At 36.4% G+C, this 20,560-nt stretch overlaps 1 protein-coding gene across 4 annotated transcripts in view; it reads left to right on the top strand.

Annotated features, from left to right (window-relative positions):
• The window catches only part of UPF2 (UPF2 regulator of nonsense mediated mRNA decay), a 110,826-nt gene that overhangs the window by 38,577 nt on the left and 51,689 nt on the right, over window positions 1-20,560 (top strand). For all 4 annotated transcript variants that reach the window (XM_049626827.1, XM_049626830.1, XM_049626828.1 and 1 more), the window contains exon 8: window positions 5,492-5,577. In XM_049626827.1, coding sequence (XP_049482784.1) covers window positions 5,492-5,577 — 86 coding nt within the window. The remainder of the gene's footprint in view (window positions 1-5,491; window positions 5,578-20,560) is intronic.

Genomic DNA, 20,560 nt, shown 5'->3' with positions numbered 1-20,560 from the left:
AAGCACATAAACCTTGTAGGATAGCTCTAATTAGGAATGTCTGTGGGTTTTGGACTATTTTAGCCATAGAATGAACCATTTCTTCAAATGGAATCTTATATGAGAATACAAAATAAACATAGAAGATTGGAGCCAATTTGTAAGTGTTCTCTGAGTTGAGAACTATTTGTTATAGTCTGGAATGGTGTCTAGAATCCTGTTGGCGTGACACTTCTCCCCTTCACATAGGGACCCCAGAGTCTGGAAAATATGGTTTTAGACCAGAAGTTCTTAAAGTATGTTTTGTCAGTTCTTGGAGTGAGTCTTCTGAGGTGCTTTCATGACGTTTTTAAGGTTAAAACTTTCATACTAATACTAGGGTTCTATCCTCCACCTTTTCATTGTCTTTGACATTTGCAAAAGCAGCCGGCAATTTGGCATTAGTGGGTGCAGTGGTAGCAAGCTATAGCCTTTGTATTCTTCACTGCCATGAATTAAAAAAAGAGTGCTGCTTTCACTTAAGAATCTCCTTGATGACTCCATCAAAATTTGTAATTTTATTTCATTTCAACCTTTGAGCGCACATCCTTTTAATCTGAAAAAATGGGAATGGCGTGTAAGGCACTTTTGCTGTGTCAAGGTTGTCTTGAGAAAAACCACTTGTGTGATAGTTTGAGTTGCAAGCTCAACTAGTTGCTTTTTTCATGGAATACCATTTTTACTTGGAAAAAGTACTTAAATAACCAGTGGGCAAACTGTGGTTATTCAACCTTGGGTATTTAGCAGACCATTTTCTAACACGAACGAAGTGCACCTCTCACTTCAAGGAAAACAACAAAGTATTACCAATGAACAAATCTGAGTTTTCAACAGAAGTTAGAATTTTGGAAAACTGCCACCATAAATTTGATACCTTCCCAATTCTTTTCTGAAGAGACTTTATTGAGGAGATTGGCAGTGATATTAAATAATACAGTTCTAAAATGTCGTGTATGTGTGTGGAACATCTGCACAGCTCAGTGAACCATTGTTCTCAGTGACCCCTACACATTGTTAACAGAATCTTGCTTGGGTATCAAAGATGCATTCAAAAGTACAAGATAGGCCAGTGGATTTTAATGTAACATGGCATGAAAAATTGATTTCTAGCCCTTAAAAAACTGTCACTTGTCAAGTTTTGGTGTAGTATCAAAGAATATCTATGATTACTGGAAAGTATATTAAAATACACCTATTAAAATACACCTCCCTTTTTCAGCTATGTATATGTGTGAAGCTGGATTTTCTTTATTTACTTCATCCAAAAAAACAAATCACCACAGATTAAATGCATAAGTAGACACAAAAGTCTAGCTAACTTCGAAAAAAGTACTTTTGTCACTAAATTTTTTTTCATCTTGAAAAGTATATAGTTATTTCCCAAAAAAGTAACAACTAATAGGTTTGTTGGTATTTTTAAGTGAATTAATATTTTAAAAGTCTTTTAGTTTTAATTTCTAGTACAGTAAATGTTGATAAATGTAACCCATATAAATAAAATTCTTTAGGGTTCTTAATATTTTTGAGAGTATAAAATAAAGGGCTCAAACCTAAAGTTTCAAACCTAAAGTTTGAAAATTGTTGCTTTAAACCATTTTTTTGTCAAAGTTTATTATACTTAATTTTTTTTTCCCTCATAATGCTTTGATGGTTTCCTATAGAGAATTATAGAAGTTAGGTTATTTTTCAACTTTGAACTCGTTTAGTCCTTCTTCAAATAATTTAGATGTATTTCAGTAACTATTTGTGTAATCGAGCAGGCTTGAAAAACTGTTTCCAAGTTGGTTTACTTCTTGGAATGATTAAATCAATGTATGGGTTTCAAAAACTTAGTAAGTTTGAAATATGATTGAATCTTTCCCTTGCCAGATTTTCATATATTCATTCATATGAGAGGATGAAAGAGAAATCTTGATACTCTGCTCTACCCCCGTACCCCATTTTGAGCATCATCATGAAAACTGAAGGTGGAAAGGGTCTCATCGGTTTTGTATACTAGTAGTGTTATTGTTCCAAGTGTGTACTGAAAAGTATCCTTTAGCGCCCAGTTCAGTATTAAGAGCTGTTGCCAGTAATGACTATATATTCAATTCGAAGTTGACTCTCAGAGTCAGGTGAAAAATAGGGGCCACTCTTCCCTGTTGGACCCCAGTGGGTTCCCCTGGGAGTCCACTTCTTCATGAAGGGAATTTCTTCCCATATACATTTATAAAGGTGCAATTGGCTTAAGAGGGAAAGGTACTTGGGAAACAGGTAGAAAAATCCAAGACTTGTTTGAACTCAGTAATTAGGTAACAATATAGAAATCAGAGTGAAGATTTTTTTTAAGTAACTTTCTATGGGTAATGTCATTCATGGTAGTTTATTTCTGCATATATTTGATGATTATAAGAATGTATTTTTACTAAATAAAATAAGAAATGATTGCTGGATTGTCTTTCATTGACCTAAAATGTTTTGAAACAGCTTTCAAAATACTGCTTATTGAGTTGTCACTTAGCTGTTGTTACCCAGACAGATACCATCAGGGCGACCTCTTTGCTTCTTTCTCCCCATAGGACAGGACTGGTTAAGTCTAGGAATTCATATACACATGAAGCTTTTTTCTTTGTAGTTTTCTGAAATTTATTCATTCTGGCAGTTTTTCTACTCATGTCATCTTTTGTTTATTTATTGCATATATTTATTAAATCCCTACTGTGTGCCAAGCATTGACATGCTTTAGGGACTCCTAATCTGTGGAGATTTTTGAACGTTGTAGGTTTGTTCCCTAACTGACCTTTGATTATTGTGGTAGGTGAAGTGAATATTGCCTTCTCTGTCTTCATAAAATTTATTTAGATAGAATATGCAAACTACTTATGTATTTTAAAGGATAGTGTTCTAAAGTAGTTATTGAAATACATTTTATTTTTCATGTTTTCTAATTTATGGTGAAATATACCCAATATTAGCTATTTAAAATTTTTCTTAATATCATCACAAATTTTGCTTTGAGGTTTTTTCCCATGTTTGTGTGAGAAGTTTTCCAATGTTAACCTATTTTATTTCCTGAGTTAACCTATTTCATTTTATTTCATGACTTGGGGTTTTTGTTTATTAGGTCCAGAATTTTTCAGTGTTTCATATGGGTGAATTGCTTGAAGGAAAATGTGTTATACTTTTATATTTTCTCTTTGTTATTTTAATTAGCTGTAATCTTTAATGTTATAAAATGTAAGCTTTAATAACATTTATTACATTTTTTTACAAGCGTTAAGAAAAATTTATTACTATTTTTTTAATTAAAAAAAATTTAAAAATATTTATTTATTTTGAGAGAGATCAGTCATGAGCAGAGGAGGTGCAGAGAGAGAGGGGGAGAGACAATCCCAAGCATGCTCCGCACTGCCAGCATGGAGCTTGATGCAGGGTTTGAACTCATGAACCCAAGATCATGATCTGAGCTGAAACCAAGAGTCAGATGCTTAATTGACTGTGCCACCCAGGCACCCTGCAGAAGAAAGATTTAAATTGATTTTACTCTCTTGACTAATTGTTGATGTAAAATTTCGATCTTGATGAATACTTCCAGTGTGAGTCAGTTTCCTGAATTTGAATCTAGTCCGTGTTAGTTGTGCCATTTATTTCATCAAAAGATTTAACCAAATAGGAGGTGTTACAGTATATTCTGTCTATAGTGAAGAGTAGAAATCCTTTATAGTTCAGGGAACTCTATGGATCTTCTATTTGCATCTGATAATCAAGAGATTATCAGATTAGAAATTGGGATTAATGATAAAATAATCATTACATATGAGCCTATGGAAGGACAATATTTGAGATCCTCAGAAGTATATTTAAAGGTAGTTTATTCCTATTTATTTTATTTATTTGAGAGAACGAGAGAGAGTGAAAGCACAGCAAGGGGGGGGGGGGGGGGGGGAAGAGGGGAAGAAAGAGCATCCCAAGCAGGCTCCATGCTGCCAGCACAGAACCTGATGGGACATGGGGCTCGATCTCATGAACTGTGAGATCATGACCTGAGCCGAAATTAAGTCTGATGCTTAACCGACTGGGCCACACAGGCGCCTCTATTCTTTTTTAAATTATAACTTAAACTTGTTATTTTTCTTAAATGAAATATCAAACAATAAACTGAAAATCTTTAACATTTTAAAAATATACATGCCTGGGTTTTAAAAATACTGTATTTTATTTATTTATTTATTTATTTATCTATGTATTTATTTATTTATTTTTAATGCTTATTTATTTTTGAGAGAGAGACAGAATGCGAGTGGGTTAGGGCAGAGTGATAGGGAGACACAGAATCTGAGGCAGGCCACAGGCTCTGAGCTGTCAGCACAGAGCCCGATGCGGGGCTCGAACTCACAAGCCGCAAGATCATGACCTGAGCTGAAGTCGGAAGCTCAACCAAGTGAGCCACCCAGGCGCCCCTAAAAATACCGTATTTTAAAAATTACTCATATTTTGTTTTCCAGTGGCTTTCCAGAATGTTCATCTCTTCTAGCTTTTCTTTTACGCTTATATGTTAGACATATTGATGAAATATTGAACACTTTTTTTTGATCTGTAGCATAGAATGGTGGATTGCTACACTAAATAATAGTTGTATTTATTAACAGTGGGCATTTATTACAATATTGCGATGTGGTTTCTTTAGTTTAAATTGTCAAGTCTGATTGTTGACACTAAACTAAATCTTTTTCGTCAATGTTGGGGCATTTATTCTTACATATTCCTGAGAATAATGTATGCCTTCTTTTCATTTCCAGTTTATCTTTGCTCCTTTTTTATTGTTATTAGCATTAATAATTTTCTTGGCTCCTGGTAACTATTATTGCTACTTTCTAATTCTGTCAGAGTTTTTTTCTGATATTACTTGACTTCAATGAGGTCAAAGGCATTAATTACACATTTCATACAGTTATTTTCCAGATAGTTCATGGTAGGTCTTCAGTCTACCCACTTGGGGTTCTGTTTTTAACACTAGGTTGCAATTAAAAAGTTTATGAGGGGCGCCTGGGTGGCTCATTTGGTACAGTGTCTGACTTTGGCTTGGGTCATGATCCACGAGTTCAAGCCCCGCATCGGGCTCTGTGCTGACAGGTCAAAGCCTGGAGCCTGCTTCGGATTCCGTGTCTCCCTCTCTCTCTGCCTCTCCCCTGCTCACACTCGGTCTCTCTCTCTCTCTCTCTCTCAAAATAAGTAAGTAAGTAAGTAAGTAAATAAATAAATAAATACATTAAAAAAAAAGTTTATGAAACATGTATTTTGAGATCTGAAAGGAGAGGATAGTTTAAGTTCAGTGATCCTTTAATTTGGCATATGCTTATAATACCAGTGTTCTAAAACCATTTTGAAATATTTAGGAACACATAGAAGTCCTTTGTAGCATGGAGGGTTTCTGCTTTCATTAGCTAAATCAAAAAAGTTTTTTAAGGAAAAAAGTTTGCTTTTTCTCCCATAGGCAGCAATGGATTTTTGCATGAACATGAATACAAAAGCAAATAGGAAGAAGTTGGTACGGGCGCTCTTCATAGTTCCCAGACAAAGGTAAGTACTAAAAACAAAAAGTAATTTGTTAGTGGTTTTACTCTGTAATTATGGTTATCAGATCAACATTCACATTTAATTATCCCCTCAAAATATCTTTTGTCAACCGAGATGATTGTTTTTTTGCATATTTTCTAGGACTTGTTTCTCATTGACTTCTGTTCTTTTGTTCTTTTGCCCTAGTGGAAATATTTCTTCTGATGTTTACCTGTTATTTTAAGAGAAAATATTTAAGAATAATAGTAACTTAATAAGAATAGTAATAACTTAATCATTTCTAGAAGCAATTGGTTTACATTTTTGCCTTTGAGGGAGAAAAAGTAACAAAAGGTATGTAAGTTTTTTGGAGAGTTTTTATTTTGTATGAAGATCAGACTTAGTGTATCTAATTTTTACAGTTGTGTATAAATGAAAAATTTCAAGTTTTTGTAATTATGCTAGTTTAGAGTTGAAAGTCACATTAGTGATTATGTTGCTAGTAATTCAAGAAGCATATTTAATTGTGTAATGCGTTTAGAGAATAATAATGCTGTAAATTACTCTAAATTAATGGTCCTGAAGTATGCAGGACCACTCAGACTATTGACCTTGGAAACCAGAGGAGATGCATTTCTATCTCTTCAACAATGAATAAATAATTTTGTGAACTATTATGATGATTACATACAACATAGCTAGGGTACATACTTTCCTCAGAAGATAAGGGTTCTGAGGGATTTAACTAGAGTTTCTGGAGCAGAATTTTAATTAGGCCCATTCGTTGGAGAGGCCCATGATCTCTTAATGTGAGATTTCTTAGTGAAACAAAATTGCTACTTGTTTTTTCCCTTTCATACTGGATTTTATCTCCTGTCACCATCATTAATATGAGCATTTGGTTTTCATATTAGTGGGGCAAGAGAGATGGAATATGTTAATAATAGTGAGTAGGTAATTAAGAATTATGTAGTTGAGAAAGTCATATAGATAAATATTTTTATAATATGCATTTCATCAAATCTAAGGTACCATTAGTTATGAGGTACACCATTATTTTATGTACGACTGAGAGAGAAAAACATTGCCATTTACATTTAAGACCTTAATTGTGAGGCACATTCCACTTTCATGTATTTGTAAATGGGAAAAAGCTTACATCTTGAATTGATGAAAACTCAAATACTTTTTCCTCAGTATCTTGGACCAGTTTTTTTTTCAACTGATTCTTTCCTTTCCTTTTACAATGGAATGTTTATTTTCAGAATTTTCTTTTCAACTCTTTATTTGCATGAAGAAACATGTATTAACAATTATTTGAACTTATATAACAGAATAAACCAAAGTTAGCAAAAATAAAAGGTCTTGTTTACAAAAGAAATTATGCAGTGATGTTTAAGTAGTTTACTTGTAAAAGACTGTCTCTTTGCATCCCCATTCTGTCCTTCACCACACCCTTCCCTCCCAAACCACCACCCCCTCAAGAAAGTCCTCAAAAGCTACTTGGTCTTATGCCACTTGTATCTCTTATAACTCTGTTTATCTGTTTAGCTCAGGAAATGGCTGCAAATTAGATGTACTTGGAATCTGCTAGAAGTGTAGACTTAAAAGTAGTGGGAAGTAACAATTTATGGTTTGAGAGGAAAGAAAAAAAGTCAAGGGACAAGTACTTGAAATGTATAGCATTCTAGAGCCATGAGGAAGAGACCGCATAGTCTGTATACCTGAAATGTATAAATACAATCATTTGGGTTTTTTATAATCCACCTGAGTGATCAGGAAAGATTAAATTATGTTCTACAATTTATTCATTTATTAATTCATTAAGGGTCTGCTGTATACTGTGATTAGTGCTAGAGATACAGTGTAAACAGGACAGATTAGGCTCTTGTATTCATACCACTTACAGTTTGGAAAAGAAGAAAGACAAAGACTTCTAAGTGTAGTTACCAAGAAGAATCAGAGCATGCTTTCAAGTATATAGCAAGTGGAACTGATTGATTTAGTCTCAGGAGTCCGAGAAGGCTGCCTGGAACAAGGGTTATTTAATGGGAGTCTTGAGAAAGGAATTAGCTAGGCTAGGAATGGCTGGGGAGAGGAAATGTAGAGAGCGCATTCTGATGGAGGCAATGGAGTATGTGAAAAGAGCTAGAGACAGGAAAGGTCCCGACATCAAAGTATTGCAAAAGCTGCTTTCTTGGTTTTGTTGGGTGTTATCCTCTAGACTAAGCTACAGGGAGGAGGCCATGTTTACTTCCTTATCCCCAGCACTCAGCATAATAGCGGACATGTAGAAGGCAATAGAATAACATAACATGGTATTTCATGCCTTTTCTTATCTAGCCCCCTTTCAGCTTCAGTCAGAATTCTAGGCACTCTTCCTGTTGCAAAATCCTGATCTGTAATGATTTCTTGAATACCTTTGCTCTCTTTACTTCCAAGCCTCTGTTTTCTAATCTGGGATGTTCTTTTTTTTTTTTTTTTTTTTTTTAAGTTTATTTATTTTGAGAGAGAGCAGGGGAGGGGCAGAGAGAGAGAGGGACAGAGAGAATCCCAAGCAGGCTCCACACGGTCTTTGCAGAGCCCAGCTCAAGGCTGGAGTTCACAAACCATGAAATCATGACCAGAGCTGAAACCAGGAGTTGGACGCTTAACCAACTGAGCCACCCAGGCGCCCCTGCCTGGCATATTTTTTATTTTTCCACCAAAAATTTCTGGCTTGCCCTTTAAATCTTAGCCTAAGAGTCATCTTCCCTGAACAACATCCTCATTTCCATTATGTCCGTATAGATGCCCTTATTGCACTTTCCACATACTGTCTTTGTACGAAGGATCAGTCACATATCCCACCTCTGTCCCCCTAAAGCGTAAAGACTACAGGCTTTTTGAACGTTCTGGGGGTGCCTGGCTGGCTCCATCGGTAGAGCATGCGACTCTTAATCTTAGGTTGTAAGTTGGAGTCCCATATTGTGTGTAGAGATTACTTAAAAAATAAAAAAGAGAGTTCTGAATCTTTTCATTTTGTACATTTTCAATACCAAATACAGTTTTGGTAAGTGCTTGAAAATATTTGATAAATTAATGTTGGTCATATGCAAATCTAAAATTTTATTTTAAAAAATAAGTAGTGCATTTACAGGGCTCAAAACCAGAAGTATAAAAACATTGTGTGCTGAAAAACATCCTTCAATATATCCTTGTCTCCCTATACCCAATTTCTACTCTTTCCAGTTGGAAACCACTGTCTCGATTCTTGGGTATCTTCCCGAAGTTTCTTTTTCATGTACAAGAAAATGCAATTATAGATTCTTATATTTCCTGTTTTTTGTACAAGGGCAACTTACTGTGCTTATCATTCTGAACCTTACTGTTTTCACTTAACAGTATATCTTGGAGATCTTTTCAGATCAGTATATAAAGATTTCCCTTGTCCTTTTAAAGCTGCAGTGTTTCTATTTATGAATGTGCTATATTTAATCATTTTGGACATTCCAGTCTTTGCCATTACAAACAATGCTGTATTTCTACTTCCCCTGACTTTTTCTCCTCTTGATCATGTTAGCTACTGGTTAATCCATTTTAGTTTCCTCACCAGTAAAACGCCTCAAGAAGACCAGCTTCCAAATGATAATGTATTACATCATTTTACTATTGTTTTACTCCTTACTTGTATCTTTACTGATTTCTTCTCTCTTGGTTTCTTCATTCTGTTACTTTTTTGGCATTTGCTGTATGCCAATACTTATTTGGCATTTACTGAGAATGGTCTTAGTTCTGACTTGTGATTTCTGTTTGTATGTTTTCTAGAAATTCTCCAATTTTAGTTTATATTTCCTTTTTGTTTCTTAAGGAGATGTTTGAGAAAGTCTTGAAAAACTTCCAGGTTGTGGGATGTTTTTGTTTTGTTTTATTTTGTAACTTGGTTAATAACTCATACTCTTACTGCACTATGAATAGAAAATACAATTTATTCTTTTTGGAATTTTTTGAAATTTTCTTTCTGGCCTATTATAGAATCAATATTTGTGAACATTCCTCGAGATTTTTTTTTTTTTTTTTTTTTAATTTTTTTTTGGGACAGAGAGAGACAGAGCATGAACGGGGGAGGGGCAGAGAGAGAGGGAGACACAGAATCGGAAACAGGCTCCAGGCTCCGAGCCATCAGCCCAGAGCCTGACGCGGGGCTCGAACTCACGGACCGCGAGATCGTGACCTGGCTGAAGTCGGACGCTTAACCGACTGCGCCACCCAGGCGCCCCGAGATTTTTTTTTTTTTTTAATGTTACATGCTTTTTTTTTTTTTCCTGCAAGTTTTTATTTATTTATTTTGAGAGCGAGACAGAATGAGTGAGAGAGGGGCAGCGAGAGAGGGAGAGAATCCCAAGCAGGCCCCGCACTGTCAGCTTGAAGACTGACCTAGGGCTCGAACTCAGAAACCGCAAGATCATGACCTGAGCCAAAACCAATAGCAGACGCTTAACCGACTGAGCCACCCAGGTGCCCCTAAAGGTTACATTCTTTGTTTTTATGGTGCAGAGTTAAATGTACTGATCAGGGAAGTTTACAGTATTAAATAACTTTTATTGAGTTCTGTTTTCTTGACCTTTTTTGTCTACTTGCCCGGGGGTCCTGGGCTAAGAGAGGTAAATTAAAGACTACTACTACTAATACTACTACTGTGATTTCAGTTTTTCAAATGTTACTGTTGTGTTACTTGGTGTGAAGATAAAACTTACACCTCATTGTGAATTTCACCTTTTATAAAGTGTCATTCTTCGTTTTATTTATTTATTTATTTTTTGCCTGCTACTACCTTATCTGGTATTTATATTACAATTTCTAATTTCTTTTTATTTGTGTTTTTATAGTAGCTTTTGCCCTTTTATATTCAATCTTTCAGAATAGCTTTATTTTAGTTGAGTTTTTCTTGTGTGTTATTTATTTATTTATTTATGTGTGTGTGTGTGTGTGTGTGTGTGTGTGTGTGTGTGTGTGAGAGAGAGAGAGAGAGAGAGAGAGAGAGAGAGCGCGCGCGCGCGCAAGAGAAAGCTGGGGAGAGGGGTACAGAGAGAGAGTGCAGGCCGAAAAGAGGGGCAGAGAGAGAATCTTAAGCATTTAATCTGAACATGGAGCCTGACACAGGACTCAATTCCACGACCCTGGGATAATGACCTGAGCTAAAATCAACAGTTGGACCTTCAACCTAGTGAGCCATCCAGGTGCCCCTCTCTTGTATATTCTTGAATTGAATTTTACTTTGAGATCTGTTCTTGGGGCGCCTGGGTGGCGCAGTCGGTTAAGCGTCCGACTTCAGCCAGGTCACGATCTCGCGGTCTGTGAGTTCGAGCCCCGCGTCAGGCTCTGGGCTGATGGCTCGGAGCCTGGAGCCTGTTTCCGATTCTGTGTCTCCCTCTCTCTCTGCCCCTACCCTGTTCATGCTCTGTCTCTCTCTGTCCCAAAAATAAATAAAAAACGTTGAAAAAAAATTAAAAAAAAAAAAAAAGAAGAAGAAGAAAAAGAAAAAAGAAAAGAGAAAAAAAAAAAGAGATCTGTTCTGAAAATATGTTTCTTACAATTGAGTTAGGATTTTTACTTTATTTTTTATAATTTTATTAAAAATTTTTTTTTAATGTTTATTTTTTGAGAGAGACAGAATGCAAGCAGGGGAGCTGCAGAGAGAGAGGGAGACACAGAATCCCAAGCAGGTTCCGGGCTCTGAGCTGTCAGCACAGAGCCCGATGTGGCACTCAAACTCACACCGTGAGATCATGACCTGAGCTGACATCTGACATTTAACCGACTGAGCCACCCATGTGTCCCTAGTTTTATTTTATTTTTTAACGATTATTTATTTTGAGAGAGAGAGGGAGAGAGAGAGAATCCCAAGCAGTATCTGCACTGTCAGTGCAGAACCCAATGTGGGGCTTGATCCCATGAGCCATGAGATCATGACCTGAGCCGAAATCAAGAGTCAGACGCTTCACCGACTGAGCCACACAGGCCCCCCTAGGGTTTTTACATTTTTGATAAGACAGATATGATTGGTCCGTGTTCTGTTACATTATTTGTCTTTTTGGTTTAATTTTTAAAGTCTTTCATTGTATAATCTATATTTTATTTTCCGTACATTTTTCTGATTTGAGGAGGGTTTGTATTTTTATTTTAGTAGTTAGCTTCATAATTATGGGTTTGCTTCTTGGTCATTTATTTAGACAGTCTTTGTTGTTCCTACCACAAGTGATGATAAAATTAACTGTGTTCTCGTCCTTTCTTCTCACTCTCTGTCCTCACCCATCTGGTGTTGGTCCCTACTGTTATCTTCCTTAACATTTTCCTTTTTTACTGTTAAGTGTGCTTATGCTTGTATCGTAGGGTTTATCAGCTTGAATATTAATTCGCTCACAGCACTACGAATGGGCAAGCAGGAAGCTTACCAGACTTCCCATCCTCTTTTCCATTCTCCCTCCCCTTGTTTTGTCTCTGTGTTGATAACACATCCTGATAGGGAATATGACATTTACATCCTCATTTGTCACTCTGACCCCCTCATTTGTTTTATCTTAGTTCTACAGGTTAAAATATTCCATGCTCCCTGCCAGTCTTGTTTCTCTGGTTTCCTAGTTATCTTTTGGTTTGCTGAAGTTTATCTTCTAATGATTTTCTGAAGGAGAGTTCTTGGGAAAAAATATCCCTTGAGTTCTTGTACAGAGTGATGTTTCTGGAGATTCATTACTCAAAGGACAGCTTCGCTGGTTATAGGATCTATGGCTCATGCCTTTTCCCTGAATACTTTATAGGTGTTACCCTGGAGTCATCTGGCATTTGCTACTACTGTGGAGAAATTGGAGGCCAGCCTGCTTTTTTTTCTTTCTTTAATTTATTTGGTGATTCATATGGCTGCTCAACTAATTTTTTTTTCTAGTAAATCCAGTGGCTTTACTAGGATGGATATGCTGTGTTGTTGATCATTCTGGGTCACTCTCAACGCCCTTTCAGTTTTTGTATTAAATACTTCAGGGAAGTTTTCCTGATTTTCATCTTTAAATGTGTTTGAATACTTGTTGTGTTTTCTTGTTGTGGTTTTCTTTTTTAAGTACTCCAGGCATGCATATGTTGAATCTCCTTTGTGTATTTGTAGCTGTCATATTCTCACCAATCATTCTTTTCAGTGTCTTCTTTTCTTATCTTCTGTCTCTTACTCAGCGTTCTACACAGTCTGTTCTCCCCTGCGCTCTCTTCCTCATTTCTTTTAGGATTCATTTAGTATTTTTAAATTCATGCCAAAATGTTTGGCCAGAATTTTTTTTGGCAGTATTTTTTTGGTAAATTTTGGTATTTTTAAAGGAACTGTTCTTTTTCTTTGTTCTTTTTCTATTTTTAAAAGTTTTTATTACTTTTTTAGAAGTAATCTCTAAGCTGGAGTGCCTGGGTGGCTTAGTCGGTTGGGTGGCTTAGTCGGTTGGGTGTCTGGCTCAGGTCATGATCTCACATTTGGTGGGTTTGAGCCCCATGTTGGGCTCTGTGCTGACAGCTCAGAGCCTGGATCCTGCTTCAGATTCTGTCTCTGTCTGTCTCTGCACCTCACCTGCTCATGCTCTGTCTCTCTGTCTCTCTCAGAGACATTAAAAAAAAAAAGTAATCTCTGGGTCTAGCATGATGCTCAAACTCATGACTCTGAGACCAAAAGTCACATGCTCTACTGACTGAGCCAGCCATGCACCCTTCTCTGTTTTTTAAATAAATTGTGGTTTATATAAATCGATTTCAGAAATTTGCCCTGTTTGGATTAGTTCTCTGTTCACTTTTCACTTGTGACTTCTGCTGTAATTTACCTTTCATTGAATCTGGACTGATTTGGTAGCCTCCATCAAACATTCTGCAACATTTGCGTTTACTCTAAAATATGAAGTTTATAAACTTCATCTTAAATCATTGCCATAGCTTCCAAGACTGCCATGGCACGGGAGGACAGTGTGTGGACTCAGCTCATTCTCTGGGTACCGTGGACAAAAAGTGATGTGTCATTTACACTCAGCCTGAAGCCTGAGAGGGATCAAAAGGACATTCGGAAGATGTGGGGAAGCACATGGAGCCTTGGGCTAGCACTGTTGTCTTTGCTTCACAAATACACGGATTTGTTTCAGATCATTAGGTTTTTCTATCTCTAGTAAGTTCTCTTCCTGAAAACAATAAGAGATACCAATTATAGTTTGGCTGGTAGGGGGTAGTCTGTTCAACAATGGAATGTACAAGTAGCAATGACTATTACTCTTTACTGGCATTTCTGTATTTTATATACATTTCAGATGAGCTGAGTTACAGAAAAATCTCCCAATTTGTGTAAGAGCAGATGTCTCATCTACCTGCTTTTCTAGTGTAAATAGTACTCTCTAGTCTCTAACAGTTTCAGTGTTTGGTTAAAATTTTGTTTTTTTAACGTTCCTGAGTGATTTGGAAAGTCAAGGCCTCTGTTTACACATCTATGAAATGGTGCGTTAGAGTCTGGGACTAGGTTAATGTTGCCTGGTTGTATATTTTTATTAATCAGAAAAGCCTTTAATTTTGAAAGGTTTTTTGTTGTTTTGTCTTAATACCCAGGCACGTTTCTACCTTACCTGCAGTATTTGGCTTGTCCTAAGGATTATAGCTTGGTCCTTAGGGAGGCCAGAGTAAAAAGATAATAGTCAAGTGCCAGTGAGTCTCTTCTCATTCTATTTCTCATTCCCTATCTCCTTGGCCTCATAGGTTTACAAACCCTTCTCCATCTTTTATTGATTTTATTCATTCAACCTTGAATAAAAGAGATGACTGATCACCTTTAAGGGAATCAGTAAGAAGAGGGAACAAAGAATGTTGGGTCTAGAATGAGCAGGCTAGAATATTCTCTTGGGGAGCCAGTTATTAGGGTATTAGGGGTAGCCAGTTATTCTTTGAGTCTCTGGACTTAGGGAAAGCTGGGACACTTTGCAGCAGAGGGGAAAGGAGATTCTTAACACCTTCTTTTAGCTCTTGCTCTTACCTAGCCTCATTTTCTGCCTGTGCCCAACGAGACTCTGTGGGACCCCGGGCCCCTTTGGTAAGGTGCACCTTTCTGTTGGTGTGTCGTTTTCTCTCCCCCACCTTCCCCAAAGGACATGAATCGTTTTGAGTGTCTTTATGGCCAGGATTCTTTTCTGTGGCCAGGATTCCTTCCTTTCTCCAGCTCATCCTGCCTGAGCTAACCAAATAATGTGCTACCAAAATCAGAATGAATTGTTTAATAGTTATTTGAGTGCCTACGACTGTGAGGGCCCAAAGGTTTTATATAGACAGTAGACCTTTGAACAATGTAGGAGTTAGGTTAGGGGCACTAGTCCTCTGCATAGTAAGAAATTCACATATAACTTGATTCTCCCCAGAACTTAACTAACAGCTTGCTATTGACCAGAAGCCTTACTGATAACATAAATAGGTGATTAACACGTATTTTGTGTGTTTATACAAACATATATGTATGATATATATAATATTAACATGTAGTGTGTGTGTTTATTACATGCTGTATTTTCACAATAAGCTGGAGAAAAATTGTCATTACGAAAATAAGGAAGAGAAAATAACATTTACAGTACTATACTGTATTTATTGGGGAGAAAAATCCACATATAAGTGGACCTGCACGGTGCAGACTCGTGTTGTTCAGGGATTAACTGTATATAGGTTGCCCCCACTATCCGAAAGTAGACCGTTCCTGTAAAACCTTTTTTAAGCCAAAATGGTGTAAAGTAAAGCAGTAAGTACCATAAATTCATATGGAAAAGTTTTTTAATGTACCCAGACCCAAAGAAAATCCTGTCTTAGGCTTTTGTGATACCCTGGGACACATCGTGGTAACAGAATCCAGAATCCGTCTGGGTGAGGCACAGTTCACACGGTTCAGAGCTGTGGCGATCTGATGCAGGGTTCCTGGGGATGGAGCTTGGCTGGGCCACTCTTGCTGCCCCCGGTCCATGCTGCCTCTGTAAGTGTTTGCTGCAAAACCAGCACTGAATGCTATATTTGCTTTTCAACTTTTTTCATAAAAGTGTGAACTCCTCTTTAGATTTCTTCCAGTTAGCAAAAGAGGTGCAAATGTAGGTCTTAAGGAAAAGCAAACATGAACTTTTGAAAGGCATGGGGTCCCTATGCTAGAGAATTTGACTGTCTTAACCTAGTCTGTATAGTTAGGTTTAGGAAGCACGTGACTAGATAAATCTTAAGGTTCTTTATAGTTCTTTTCCTTAAAAAAAAAGGGTTTTTTAGATAATAATTCACATACTGTACAATTCACTTATTTGAAGTATACAATTCATCATTCTGAATATATGTAGCCATCACTATGATCATATTTTAAACGTTTTGTCTCCACCCATTAGTATGGATGGATCTCCTATCCATTAGTAATCAATCCCATAATTTCTCTGCCCACCCTTTCCCCTGACAAAGAAACCACTAGCCTACTTTTAGTCGCTTTGGATTTGCCTGTTCTGAGTATTTCATGTAAATGAAATCATGCAATATATGCCTTTTGTATCTAGCTTCTTTCACTCAGTATAATGTTTTCAAGATTCATCCATGTTGTGGCATGTATTTGAATTTCCTCCTTTTTACAGCTGAATAATGGTCCATTGTGTAGATGCACCATATTTTGTTTGCCCATTTATCAGTTGGCGGACACTTGGATTGTTTCTTTTAGCTACTTGGAATGACGCTGATGTGATTACTTCTGTGGATATGTCTTCATTTTTCTTGGGTATATATCTAGGAGTGAAATTGCTGTGTCCTATAATAACTCTAACATTTGCAATAATTGCCAAACTTTTTCGGAATGGCTACACTATTGTACATTCTCATCGGCAATGTATGAGGGTTCCAATTTCTCCACATCCTTACCAACACTTGTTATTGTCCCTTTTCTGCTTATAGCCATCATAGTGGGTGAGAAGTGGTATCTCACTGTGATTTCGATTTGCATTTTCCTAATGGCTGCGGATTTTAAGCATCTTTTCATGTGCTTATTGGCTTTTTGTATGTCTTTTTTGGAGAAAATTCTGTTAAATCTTTTGTCCTCTTTTCAATTGTTATTTTTAATTAATGAGTTTTAAGAGTTCATTACATGTTCTTTATTCGTGTGTGCCTTATCAAATATAATTTGCAAATATTTTCTCCTGTTCCGTGAGTTATCTTTTCACTTTCTTGGTATCATTTGCAGTACAGACATTTTAAAATTTGATGTCCCATCTGTTCAGTTTTGTTTTTCGTCTGTACAGTTCTTAAAGGTTTGAGCTAAAACGTTTTAACTTTTAGTGTATTCTTCCTTCAGTAAATAAATAGTTGGCTAAAAAAATCTTACAGCCTGGGATTTTATTTCTGTTGAAGGACTCCACAGAAATGAAACCTATTAGAAATTCTCTTAGGTATTTCATATTATTTTATAGTTAATTTGTAATATAACACATATAATTGAAGTTGCACAGAAAGTGTTCATACCTTAAGTATATACATGTATCCACCACCTAGCTAGAGATCAAACCTAGCACCTCAGAAGGCCCCTCACCTAACCTAACTTTTGGAATGTAAAGTCAGAATCAGGGAAAATACGTAGGAATGTCTTAGTTCCTGTTCTGGTATAGACAAATCTGGTATTGGTTTTAATGACTTTGTAGCCAGATAGATTGCCAAGTTTTTAAAGATGAATGATCAGATTAATATAAGCAAAGTGTTGAGAGAATGAAATGCTTCTCTTGATTCTTGAACAGCTTTTCCTTAGTCTTTTGAAGCGTATTAGCGTGTTCTACCACTTGATGGCACTATTGCCCTGGGAGCGTCAACATTGCTGGAAAAATCTCTTAGAACATTTGGTTGTTGATTTTAGAGTAAATGACTCCAGTCTTTTATTATGTTTCATCCTTTTTGAATCATCATCTGCTTCATTGTTTCAATGGAGAAAATCCTTTGTATTCTTTAATCGAATGGTAGGAGTGTTCTTTCACGTTGGTTCTTTTCCTAGGCATTTTTGAACAAGGTAAAATTAATAGCTTCCACCAGTTAAATTCTTTAGATTTTAAGGAGGGGAAAAACCTGGACATTTCTTTTAGAAAGCTGATTGATTACAAGAAAAAAACCTTTAAGAATTTCTTACCCTTGAGTAACAAAAGTGTGTGTGTTTCTGCATTCTTGTTACTTGTAGTTAATGACTGGATGTTTACTAATGTGATCATTAACTGCTAGTGAGGTGCTTAAATGACCTTGAAAATCTAAGCAAGGTTTTATTGTTTAAGAAAAAAATTGTTTTTAAAATGGTTCACTCATTAACTGTTGGTAAAAAATAGTCATCATTCTCTTAGAAGATGAACATTCAGTTTTCAAAGGAAGAATTTATTTTCTAATTGACTTTCAGAAAAGTCTAAAATAACATATATAGCTAGCTTAAATTTTAACACAGAAATTTGCTCTTTAGGTTGATTAAAATGTTTTATTTTGTGTGTAATACCTTTAATGATTGATATAGCATTTGGCACTCCATTCCCTTGCAGGCCTGCATGCATAGAGGAGTAGAAACAACAGAAAAACACACTTAAGCAGAACTAACATTCAGGAAATATATAATTTATTACCTTATTTACAACATAAAGGATTTTATTTTGTGAAGTAATGAATGGTCAGAGTTTGAAGATTTAAATAGGGCAAGGTGATATTTACTATCAGCTATCCCTTTAATTGTTAAAGGTATAATGGAAAAAGAGGAGTCTTAGAAACTTGTTGGTTTGAGAAAGATTTGGTGGGCTTTTTCGGAGTAGTGGGTTCCTGAGAAAATGGAATATCTAACTTTACTTTCACGTGGCCAGTCCCCACAGAACAAAAACCAGGGTTACTAACTACCTGGAAAGACATACAAGAGTTAACATCTTCCAGGGAATTCTTAAACTATTTAAAAAAATTTTTTTTTTTAACTTTTATTTATTTTTGAGACAGAGAGAGACAGAGCATGAACAGGGGAGGGGCAGAGAGAGAGGGAGACACAGAATCTGAAACGGGCTCCAGGCTCTGAGCTGTCAGCACAGAGCCCGACGCGGGGCTCGAACTCACGGACCGTGAGATTGTGACCTGAACCGAAGTCGGACGCTTAACCGACTGAGCCACCCAGGCGCCCCTTAAACTATTTTTTAAATCACGGTGGAAGCTGAAAGCACTTAGCTGTGTTATTAGTTCACTAATGTGGCCCTCAATAGGTAGCACAGACTGCTTTCCTCTAAAAAGGATACCTATATCTGCCTTTCTTTTGGGACTGGGAAAAAGGTTTGGTATAGATTGGGTTGATTTCCTAGAAGAAGAAAAAAATGAAACAAAGTATAAGTGACTTGTCCAGGAAAAGAAGGAAAAGGAAATGACATAGGTTGGTTAACACTTTTGATGCTAAGTGAGTATAATCTCAGATTGTGTTGAAAAATACACTGAGAAAGAAGATTAAAATTAAAAATTAATTTTAAAAACTCAAGAGCTGGTTCTTAATTTCCAAATGGAGAAGCATTTAGAAAATAATAAGGAAAAAGAACATTTATTTTTTATTTTTCAAAAAAATTTTAAATGTTTAGTTATTTTTGAGAGAGAGTGTTCACATGCGGTCTCACGAGAGAGGAGCAGAAAGAGAGGGAGACAGAATCCAAAGTAGGCTCCAGGCTCTGAGCTGTCAGCACAGAACCTGACATGGGGCTCAAACTCACAAACCACGAGATCATGACCTCTGCCAAAGTTAACACACTTAACTGACTGAGCCATCCAGGTGCCCCAAGAAGAACATTTTAAAAGTTTAAGGAAGGAGCCAGATGATAAGCTAAAAATATTTTTTAAAACACTTGAAAATCTCAGTGAAACAGAATTTTTTAAAATTTCCAAACTATTTTAACATAAAATAGACCAGTGGCATTATCAGTTAATTTCATCTTAAATAATCCAAGGCCAGATAGCTTTATTGAGTTCTTTCGATCTTTTATGGAACAAGTAATTTCTCTGCTGTCTTGGTTATAGAAAATCAAACTTGCCATTTCATAGTATAAATGGACAGAATCTGACTGCCTACTCAATCTCACTTTTGAATGTCGATATAAAAATTCTAAGCAAAACACTAGCAAATCATATTTAATAGTATATTTTTAAAAATCCAGTAAGATCAAAGGGAATTGGTTTTAGGAATAAAAAGATACCTTTATTTTTTAGTGTTTTTATTTATTTTTGAGACAGCGTGCAAACCAGGGAGGGGCAGAGAGAAGGGGCCAGAGGATCTGAGGCAGGCTCTGAACTGACAGCAGAGAGCCCGACGCAGGGCTCAAATTCATGAACCATGAGATCATGACCTGAGCCGTAGTCAGATGCTTAACTGACTGAGCTGCCCAAGCACCACTAGAAAGATACTTTATATAGGAAACATAGATATAACATAGGAAAAATAAGAAACTGTATGGTTATCCTTTTAATTGCATAAATGATATTTGATAGTTTAGCTTTGATACAATGTAAAATTTGAAGTTAATATTATTTTTATAAAAGTATCAGATGATACTTCCTCACTATGGTGAAGAATATTTTCGACTGGGGGTGCCTGGGTGGCTCAGTCGGTTGAGCATCTGACTTTGGCTCAGGTCATGATCTCACAGTTTGTGGGTTCGAGCCCTGCGTCAGGCTCTGTGCTGACAGCTCAGAGCCTGAAGCCTGCTTTGGATTCTGGGTCTCCCTCTCTCTCTGCCCTTCTCCCCGCTTAACCCACTGAACCACCCAGGTACCCCGAATGGATTGAACTTTTTATTCTTTCAGTAAAGAAGAATACGATGCCTTTAACAAAATTTATTGACACACTAGTACAAAGCCACTATTTTCTTGATTTTTCTCAACATCTGTTACCTTATTTCTGAAATGGTGATCAGAATATCCACTTCGTAAAATGTTTATTAGTATCAACAAGTTAAATAATGTATATGAGATGCCTAGGATA

This window comes from Panthera uncia, chromosome B4 (assembly GCF_023721935.1).
Source record: "Panthera uncia isolate 11264 chromosome B4, Puncia_PCG_1.0, whole genome shotgun sequence".
Classification (NCBI taxonomy): domain Eukaryota; kingdom Metazoa; phylum Chordata; class Mammalia; order Carnivora; family Felidae; genus Panthera; species Panthera uncia.
This window is presented reverse-complemented; position numbering and strand designations above follow the sequence as displayed.